The following is a 10699-nucleotide window of genomic DNA, read 5'->3' as shown; positions in this document are numbered from 1 at the left end:
TAAACACAAGGCCAGCGAGGACATACCCCTGGAGGACATTGTCTCCGTTCTCTGTTCTTTTGGTTCTATCTTTCATCCTTTATTTGTAATGTATCGTCACTGTGTGTATATTCACACATTTTGTTTGCTGTCTCTCATCTCTCACGGTTCTTTTTTTCCTTTGCTTTTTCATTTAAATGCAATAAAACTGTAATGGAAATGTCCCTTTTTAGGTAGAATAATGTGCCTTGACTTCTTACTGATTGACTTCTTACAGAAAACAGCTATTTGAATAATTGATACCTTAATACTGGTTGTGCTGTTTTTGCACATCTGTCTCCAGTATTATATTTCAAGTTGTATGAACAGTAAAAAGGAAAATAAATACATTATTTCCAGCACTGAATCTTGTACTGTGAAATCCATTGTACAAAAGCAAACACATGCTATCTGAAACCTACCCTAAGGAATATAAAAGGTATTGGCGATGGTCCACTATCTCTATGACAGGCTTATAAACTCTTGTTTTTAAGAAGAGCTTGGAAAATCAAACATTCACCTGGGTTATGTAAACTCTCTAGCCTATGCCTACATATTGAAACATTAGGCCCTCCCTCTCAAGTAGGGGTACCTCATTAGAATGGGCAAGCGTTCTATAAACTCCATGCTATTTCTTCAGCCATTGCAAATGTGTCTGACTCGAACAGCCTCCTGTTGACACACTTTCCCTGTTTTCCATAGGACGCTGATATTGGATTTGTTCTATTATCCAGACAGAAGTGCCATCCCTACTCCCAGTACTTCAGACTTAGTCTTGCTGACTGTCAAGGTTGTCCACCGGCACCGCACTGCCACCGACTCGACCGGACCTGAACATTGGCTTGATTGTGTGCTCAGGACTCAACAATGGGGAAGGACGCCGCAAGAGCAGAGTGGGACAATCCCATGCAATTTGTCCTGGCGTGTGTATCATACGCGGTTGGACTGGGAAATGTGTGGCGATTTCCATACTTGTGTCAAATGCATGGCGGGGGTAAGCACTATTTTTTTTTTTAGGTGCAGCGCATAGCCTAATTTAGGGTTTAATCCATAATATATTGTACATTTAGGCCTACGGTTATTTTTTATTAAATATCGAACTGCAATATTTGACACTGTGTAAAATGAATGAATACAATTAGTGTTTACTGATTAAAAGTGGTAATGTAGGCTATATGAATAGCCAGTCAGTGTCCAATTTATTCACCTTTATCCATGCGCAATGGCACACTGATCTTGTGCGATTGTAGAATGGGTTAGTTATTATTTTACCCTGGGTGAAACGTTATCAGTTTATTATTCATTTACAGGAAATCGGAACGATTACTATATTGGTTAGCGTCAGTCACCTTGTTAAACATTTCTAGTGAGTGATGGTGTTACTGTGCAGTCTTGTTTTCTTCCTCTAAAAGTTAGTGGTGCAGGAAATGTGCCATGTTTTTGAAACGATCTCATGTAGTTGTTAGTTCAATTCATATTTTTCATATTCCTCCCCATAAATTACTAAGAACAATTAGTCCACTCAAAAACAGAGGGTATGCATGCACCAAAGCGCATACATAAAGGAGCTTTCAAAAGCACGCGCATAAAAGTACTTTCCACTCTAAAATTTGGATTGATACGGAGCCAATTTTAACCCTTAACGCGCCCAGTTGTTTGTCACAGAATAACAATGGATCAACATTTGCTTTTGCATTTCGCTTTTAATGGTCTCAACTGATTGCAAAGTTGTACAATTAGTAGCCTAACAGTAAACAGGTGTTTATGTTGTGTTGTTCCATTCATAGATTCCTAGAAAATGTTCACATACAAGACTCGTTGATGCTTCGGTTGCTTTAAGGCCAATATGTCCAATCCATAAATACAGGTGTGGTATGCTAGTATAGTTGTTCTGTATTTATTATTGTAGAGTTTTTGCCTTAATGTAACTGTCCAGTAACAAAATAAATGTAAAAGTTAATATTCTGTTAACTCATACCCAAATAATATTGTCTCATCCTATACTCGTATTTGTGTCCAAAGCATACATTGAATAAAATACACTTCAAAAACCCAAACGTGTATCTCAAACAGACAGTTTAAAAAATGTTGGCTATTTCAAATCAATCAAATCAACAACAGAAAATGTCACATGCTTCGTAAACAACAGGTGTAGTCTAAAGGTGAAATATTTATGGGCCGTTCCCAACAATGCAGAGTAATAAACAAGGAATAAATACACAATGAATAACGATAACTTGGCTATATACACTAGGTACCAGTGCCGAGTCGATGTGCCGGGTTACGAGGTAATTACAATAGATACTGTATGTACATATAGGTAGGGGTAAAGTGACTAAGCAACAGGATATATCGTAAACAGTAGAAGCAGCGTATGTGATGAGTCAAAATAGTTAGTAAAAAGAGGGTCAGTGCAGATAGTCTGGGTAGCTATTTGGTTAACTATTTAGTAGTCCTATGGCTTGGGGTTCGAAGGAGGGTCTTGTTGGTTCTTGAGCATCGGTACTGCTAGCGGTGCAGTAGAAGGGAGAAGAGTCTGTGACTTGGGTGGCTGGAGTCTTTGACAATTTTGAAGGCGTTCTTCTGACACCACCTGGTATAGATGGCAAGAAGCTCGTCCCCAGTGATATACTGGGCCGTAAGCACTACCCTCTACAGGGCCTTGCGGTCAGATGCTAAGCAGTTGCCATACCAAATGGTGATGCAGCCAGTCAAGATGCTCTCAACTGTGCAGCTATAGAACCTTTTGAGGATCTGACGGCCCATGCCAAATCTTTTCAGACTTCTGAGGGGGAAGAGGCATTGTCTGCTGTGTTGAACCATGTTAATTCCCTAGTGATGTGGACACAGAGGAACTTGAAACTTTTGACCCATGTAACGGATGTGAAATAGCTAGCTAGTTAGCGGTGGTGCGCGCTAAATAGCGTTTCAATCTGTGACGTCACTTGTTCTGAGACCTTGAAGTAGTAGGTCCCCTTGCTCTGCAAGGGCCGTGGCTTTTGTGGAGCGATGGGTAACGATGCTTCGTGGGTGTCAGTTGTTGATGTGTGCAGAGGGTCCCTGGTTCGCGCCCGGGTATGGGCGAGGGGACGGTCTAAAGTTATACTGTTACATTGATGCTGTTGACCAGGGATCACTGGTTGTTGCGGAAAAGGAGGAGGTCAAAAGGGAGGTGAGTGTAACGGATGTGAAATAGCTAGCTAGTTAGCGATGCACGCTAAATAGTGTTTCAATCGGTGACGTCACTTGCTCTGAGATCTTGAAGTAGTGTTTCCCCTTGCTCTGCAAGGGCCGTGGCTTTTGTGGAGTGATGGGTGACGATGCCTCGTGGGTAACTGTTGTTGATGTGTGCAGGGGACGAGGGGACGGTCTAAAGTTATTCTGTTACACCCACTCCACTACAGCCACTTCGATGTGGATGGGGGCATGCTCAGCCCTACGTGTCCTGTAGTCCATGATCAGCTCATTTTTGAGGTTGTTGTCTTGGCACCATACTGCCAGGTCACTGACCTTATCTCTATAGGCAGTCTCATCCTTATTGGTGATCAGGCCTATCACCGTCGTGTCGTCAGCAAACTTAATGAAAGTGTGGTCGTGGGAGTACAGGAGCGGACTAAGGACTCACTCCTGAGGGGCCCCCGTGTTGAGGGTCAGTGTGGTGGATGTGTTGTTTGTTGCCTACCCTCACCACCTGGGGCCGGCCCGTCAGGAATTTCAGAGTCCAGTTTCAGAGGGAGGTGTTCAGTCCCAGGATCCTGAGCATATTGATGAGCTTGTTAAGGCTCTATGGTGTTGAACGCTGAGCTGTGGTCAATGAAAAACATTCTCACATAGGTTTTGCTCTTGTCCAGGTGGGAGAGGGCAGTGTGGAGTGGGTCTAGGGTGTCTGGGATAATGGTGTTGATGTGAGCCATTCAAAGCATTTCATGGCTACAGATATGAGTGCTACAGGGCAATAGTCATTTAGACACGTTTCCTTGGCGTTTTTGGGCACAGGGACTATGGTGCTCTGCTTGAAACATGTAGGTATTACAGACGGGGTCAGAGAGAGGTTGAAAATGTCTGTGAAGTCACCCGCCAGCTGGTCAGTGCATGCTCTGAGTAAGCGTCCTGGTAATCCTTTCTGGCCCTGCGGCTTTTTGAATGTTAGCTTGTTTAAAGGTCCTACTCACATCGCCTATGGAGAATGAGAAAACAGTGATGCTCTCATGACTGGTTCAGTGTTGCTTGCTTTGAAGTGAGCATAGAAGGCATTTAGCTTGCTGGTAGGCTCACGTCACTGGGCAGCTCACGGCGGCGTTTCACTTAGTAATCCTTGATCGTTTGCAAACCCTGCCACATCTGACGAGCATCAGAGCCAACGTAGTAGGATTTGATCTTAGTCCTGTATTGACACTTGGCCTATTTGATGGCTCAACAGATGTTGTAGTGGGATTTCTTATAAGGATAGTGTCCCGCTTCTTGAAAGCGACAGCTCTAGCCTTTAGCTCAGTGCGGATGTTGCCTGTTAGCCATGGATTTTGGTTGGGATATGTACCTACGGTCACTGTGGGGATGATGTTGTTGAAGCACTTATTTATGAAGCCAGTGACTGATGTGGTCTCCTCAATGTTATCGGATGAATCCTGGAACATATTCCAGTCTGTGCTTGCGAAGCAGCCCCTGTAGCTTAGCATCCGCTTCATCTGACCACTTCTCTATTGAGTGAATCACTGGTACTTCCTGTTTGAGTTTTCGCTTGTAAGCAGGAATACGGAGGATAGTGATGCGGTCAGATTTGCCATAGGGAGGGCAAGGGAGAGTCTTGAATGCGTTTCTGTGTGTGGAGTAAAAGTGACCTAGAGTTTTGTTGACTGTAGTTGCACAGGTTACATGATGGTAAAAACGAGTCAAAACTCTAGGTGTCCCTGCATTCAAATCCCCGGCCACGAGAAGCGCCCTTTCTGGATGTGGATTTTCTATACAGCGTGTTGAGTGCGTTTGAGTGCGATCTTAGTGCCATCATCAGTTTGTGGAGGGGCATGAGCTGGCCAATCAGTGATCTACTCGCATTAATATTTTGAATGACCGGTATACACCCACAACATTCTGTTGTTGGGGTATGCCCACACCACAGGAGGTTGGTGGCACCTTAATTGGGGAGGACTGGCTCGTGGTAATGGCTGGAGTGGAATAAGTGGACTGGTATCAAATGCCATTCCATTTGCTCCGTTCCAGCCATTATTATGAGCCGTCCTCCCCTCAGCAGCCTCCACTGGCCCACACCATTCCAACACAGAAAAGCTGCTTTTTATTAACATACAATTTTTGGTAGGAAAACTGTTTCACTCATATTGTAAGTAATTGAAGAGTTTCCTTCCAAAATGCTATATATATTTTTTCCAGAAATGTTGGTAAATTAGGTCTTATTGTTTAAAGAACTAATGAAAGAGATTAGTGTGTTATTTCACCATCTAATCAGGGCATGGGCTTGTTCATTGACAGACATGTATTTGTTTAAAATCACTTAATGGTTTCATTTCAGAGAAACAAATAATCATGTTTTTTTGAAAAACTTGAGAAATAAGTACTACTGCTGGGTTTTATACAGGTAAATGTGACAAATAACGAAAATTTTATTAAATAACTGTACAAATTATACATTTGTAAAATCAATATTATAATTTTTTTTATAAAAAATGAATCGCTATAGTAATGAGAGATCTGTATGTAAAATATTTACATTTGACGTTTTAGTCATTTAGCAGATGCTCTTATCTTATCCAGAGTGGCAGTTAGTGCATTAAGATAGGTGAGACAGCCATATATCACTGTCATATATACAGGATACGAACATTCCATTCCAGCTAAACAGTGGATACATGGTGTTTTGCAAAAAAACAAAAAGATTTGAATATACATGAAAAATCTATGAATAGAAAATCTGACAACAGTAATATTTTACACACGGATGAAGGTACCCATAAGCAATCATTTTTTGGTGAAAAAACACAAATATGAAAAATGTGGGGATATAGCCTTTTGGAACTAAAGTTCAATTATAGGTCATATTTAATTGAATTCTGGAAACACTGGACAGTAACATTAAGGCAATGCCCCCACCAACTTGACACTGACAGAGATAAGATGACGGAAGAAAAATACACTTGAATTACCTCATGAAATGGTATACCTTTGTTATTCTACCATATAAATTGCTCTACCCTTGCATATCCCTATGAGGCTCTGGTTTAGGAGAACCTATTCAATACTAATAATCTACAGCAAGCTTACAGCTAATGACAGGACTTCAAGCATACAGTAATCAATATGGCATGTAGGACAAACAGTACATAATGAGCGTAGACAAATGGAGGTCCCAAAAATCCTATATATGTATTTCTTGTGCAACAATTTGAGGAATCTGAGATTACAGTACAGGAAAAGCTATTTATTCCAATATATCCAACTATTTCAACTTCCGTCTAATCCTTATCCGATTATACATGCTGTTTCTGTGTGAACACTCATTCACAAGGGTTCATTACAGTCAAGGGAAGGTAGCATGAAGAATCTGAGAGCTAGAAGCATGGAATCTTCCATCTAACTGCTAAATTATGGACAATGACATGCTTTTTAATACCATTATGTTCACCCACTGAATTAATTCATTAATTTAAAATTGAATGGACGGATGGATGATTAAATGAATGAACGAGTGAATTAATGAATCCCAAAAGGGTTCCAGTGGCTGACCCTTCTCTAAACTCTCTTTGACTTTGTGTTTGTGTCACTGAGCATGTCCCCCTGCTCCCCTGTCCCTCCTCACCCCCTGCCCCCTTCACTCTCTGCCCCACTGCCTGCTTACTGTAATTACTGTCGACGACTCAGACTAGCAGACTGGAAATCACAGTAGACAGGTCCCTTTGCTTTCAGTCCCATGGGTCATGGGATGACCCAGACCAGACTGTTTTTTTGTGATTGTCATGAATACTGAGAAAGTCAGAGAGAACAGAACCCAGTAGAAACATGAATAAGGCTTTGTTTAGATTTTAGACCCTTGATCAAAGAATAATGAAGGAAGCACTGCACTGCACTGCACCCTTTCTTTCCATTAATATATAGGGAGAAGAAAAATGCAACAGAATACAAGGACCAAGGCCACATTCATTATGTAAATGAAATAGAACTATTAAGAATGAGAACACATTTTCTGGGTGTCATATGAATCTGAAACTCAGTGCATCACCTTATAGATCATGTGTGTGTTTTTGTCTCTGCAACTGCAGGTCTTTTGAATGGTCAAATATACTGTATGTGTGTCCTTTTTCTGTCCTCAGGTGGGTTCCTGATCCCATACCTGCTTATGCTGGTCCTGTTGGGGGTACCCCTGTTCTACATGGAGTTAGCCATTGGCCAGAAGATGCGTCTGGGCAGCATTGGAGCATGGAGAGCTATTAACCCCTATCTGGGGGGAGTGGGTGAGTACTAAATATACAGTACCAGTCTATAGTTTGGGCACACCTACTACTATTTTTACTATTTTCTACTGTAACGATGTGCGCTGAGAGTTGGGAAGCAAGTTCAGGGAGTGAGTGTTTTAATAAATAAACGCAACGTAAAACAAGTAACACGAACAACACACAGACATGACACTGGAACAGAATCAATGACGCCTGAGGAAGGAACCAAAGGGAGTGACATACGTATATATGGAAGGTAATAAGGGAGTTGATGGAGTCCAGGTGCGCGTAACGATGGTGACAAGTGTGCGTCATAACGAGCAGCCTGGTGACCTAGAGGCCGGAGAGGGAGCACACTAGTGAACACTATAATAGTGAAGACATCAAAACTATGAAATAACACATATGCAATCATGTAGTAACCAAAAACGTATGAAATAAAATATTGAAAGTAGCCAACCTTTGTCTTGATGACAACTTTGCACACTCTTGGCATTCTCTCAACTATCTTCACCTGGAATGCTTTTCCAACAGTCTTGAAGGAGTTCCCACATATGCTGAGCACTTGTTGGTTGCCTTTCCTTCACCCTGCAGTCCAACTCATCCCAAACCATCTCAATTGAGTTGAGGTCAGGTGATTGTGGAGACCAGGTCATCTGATGCATCACCCTGATGCATCAAATAGCCCTTACACAGCCTGGAGGTGTGTTTTGGGTCACTGTCCTGTTGAAAAACAAATGATAGTCCCACTAAGCGCAAACCAGATGGGAAGGCGATGCTGGTTAAGTGTGCCATGAATTCTAAATAAATCACACACAGTGTCACAAGCAAAGCACCCCCACACCTCCTCCTCCATGCTTCACGGTGGGAACCACACATGTGGAGATCATCCATTCCACAAAGAAATCCACAAATTAACTTTTAACAAGGCACACCTGTTAATTGAAATGCATTCCAGGTGACTACCTCATTAATCTGGTTGAGAGAATGTCAAGAGTCTACAAATGTGTCATCAAGGCAAAGGGTGGCCACTTTGAAGAATCTCAAAGCTCCTCGCACTTGCCGTGCAAAGTGTGTCATCGAACCGGTACAATTGATGCCAGCTATACTCACCAGGTCTCCAGTGCGCCTTCACAGCCCAGTACGTCCTGTGCCAGCTCCTCGCACCGCCCTGAAGTGCGTGTCACCAGTCCGGTGCCACCTGTGCCGGCTCCACGCACCAGGCCTCCAGTGCGCCTCCCCAGTCCGGTACGTCCTGTGCCAGTTCCACGCACTCACCTTGAAGTGCGTGTCACCAGTCCGGTGCCAACTTTTCCGGCTCCAAGCACTAGGGCTCCAGTGCATATTCCCAGTCCAGAGCTTCCGGCGGCGGTTCACATTCTAGAGCTTCTGGCGACGGTTCGCAGTCCAGAGCTTCCGGCGACGGTTCACAGTCCAGAGCTTCCGGCGACGGTTTCCAGTCCAGAGCTTCCTGCGACGGTTTCCAGTCCAGAGCTTCCGGCGACAGTTTCCAGTCCAGAGCTTCCTGCGACGGTCCACAGTCCGGAACCTCCTACGACGGTCCACAGTCCGGAACCTCCAGCGACGGTCTACAATCCGGAACCTCCTGCGACGTTCCAGAGTCAGGAACCTCCTGCGACGGTCCACAGTCCGGATCCTCCTGCGATGGTCCACAGTCCGGGACCTCCTGCGACAGTCCACAGTCCTTTTTCTTTTTCTTTTTTTTCTTTATTACTTTTAATAATATTTTTTGGGACAGTAGACACTGCACATAGAGTGCTACACATGTATGGGTGCACACTGCCATTGAATAAAGTACATACATTTGCCTTTAATTTATCACTGTAATGCTCCGGGTGTCGTGGGTGTGGAGTCAAATGCAGGAGACAGAGTTCAATGCTATGCGTCTTTTAATAGCACCAACGCACCACAGGGTGCTCACAAAAGTTACGTTCCCAACCACAGGGAATCAAAAAGTACAATGGAAAAAAATCACGACCAGGCACTAACACGTACCTCTAACACAGAGCCGAAGGTTACATTGAAATAATCCCGCACAACAACCAGGCGGGCCGGCTGTCTAATAAAGACAAACTAATTAACATGAACAAGTGCTACCAATAAACATACAAGGAGGGAGAGGAAAAACAATCAGTGGCAGCTAATAGGCCGGTGACGACGACCGCAGAGTGCCACTGGCCCGGGAAGGGGAAACACCCTCGGTCGGACTCGTGACAATCACATTACACACGTTTTAAAAAATGGCTTTGTTACATTTAGGCCAGTATTTTTGTGTAAAATGTACAGTATCGGGAAGCTACTCTAAAAATATAGTTTATAGTTTAAGCTACCAATTTCTTCACACTGGAAGAAAAATATAGTTTACTTAACTAAAGTTACTTTGAAAAAGTAGTTCACTACATACAAATTATCATACGTAAATCTAAAATGTCATTGACTTCAAATTGCAAGAACAGATCACTTTGGGGTCATATGTTAACAAAATGTGTAATTTAGCTTATTAAACACAAAAACTATGCTTCAAGTGAGAATTAGGCAGGTCTGACTGAAAAAGAAAGGAAAGTATTGCCTACATATTGTCTATTCTTTTTGCAAAAAACGTAGTATGTAGTTTGTGTAGTTAACTACACCTCTACATGGCAACAAAGTAATTAACTAGAGGGTTCTACATGGAACCCAAATGGGTTCTACCTGGAACTAAAAAGGGTTCAACCTGCAACCAAAAAGAGTTCTGCTATGGGGACATCCAAAGAACCCTAAAATGTAAGCTACTGTAAAATGTAATTAAATGAATAGTTGAAAAACATGTAGTTTACTTCTTCCCAACACTGCAAATGTATTTCAACAACCTAATAAAAGTATCCTTATCAAAGATGCAAATGAGATAATATCTGCTTATAGTTGAAATGTATCTGTTCCTCTCTCTGCTGGTTCCAGGTCTGGCCAGTGTTGTGACCTCTATGTACCTATGCCTCTATTACAATGTCATCAATGCATGGAGTTTCTGGTACCTCTTTCATTCATTCCAGGTTAGTTCCAGTCTCACAATGGCAAAATCATCTTTATTTTCAATAGAGCAATTCATAATATTTGACCTCCATTCAGATGTATGATGCGATCATAAAATGTAGACGATCTTCAATAACTTGTTACAATCTTATTACCAGATGTATAAACAGGCTCACTCAGCTTTGAGGACACACTATTGGTCCTGTGCA

General features: G+C 42.5%; 1 protein-coding gene across 3 annotated transcripts in view; it reads left to right on the top strand.

The window, feature by feature from the left end:
• Positions 1 to 10699, top strand: part of LOC118364079 (sodium- and chloride-dependent transporter XTRP3A-like) — a 31200-nt gene that overhangs the window by 157 nt on the left and 20344 nt on the right. For 2 of the 3 annotated variants that reach the window (XM_052494577.1, XM_052494575.1), the window contains exons 1-3: positions 629 to 1012; positions 7338 to 7478; positions 10419 to 10510. In XM_052494577.1, coding sequence (XP_052350537.1) covers positions 886 to 1012; positions 7338 to 7478; positions 10419 to 10510 — 360 coding nt within the window. In that variant the 5' untranslated portion in view covers positions 629 to 885. Of the gene's footprint in view, positions 1 to 628; positions 1013 to 7337; positions 7479 to 10418; positions 10511 to 10699 lie in introns of those variants that run through there. The other variant, XM_052494576.1, reaches the window with a different exon arrangement.

The sequence above is a fragment of the Oncorhynchus keta genome, chromosome 34 (genome assembly GCF_023373465.1).
Source record: "Oncorhynchus keta strain PuntledgeMale-10-30-2019 chromosome 34, Oket_V2, whole genome shotgun sequence".
NCBI classification, from domain to species: domain Eukaryota; kingdom Metazoa; phylum Chordata; class Actinopteri; order Salmoniformes; family Salmonidae; genus Oncorhynchus; species Oncorhynchus keta.
The sequence above is the reverse complement of the archived record's forward strand: the minus strand, read 5'-3'. Positions and strand labels throughout refer to the sequence as shown.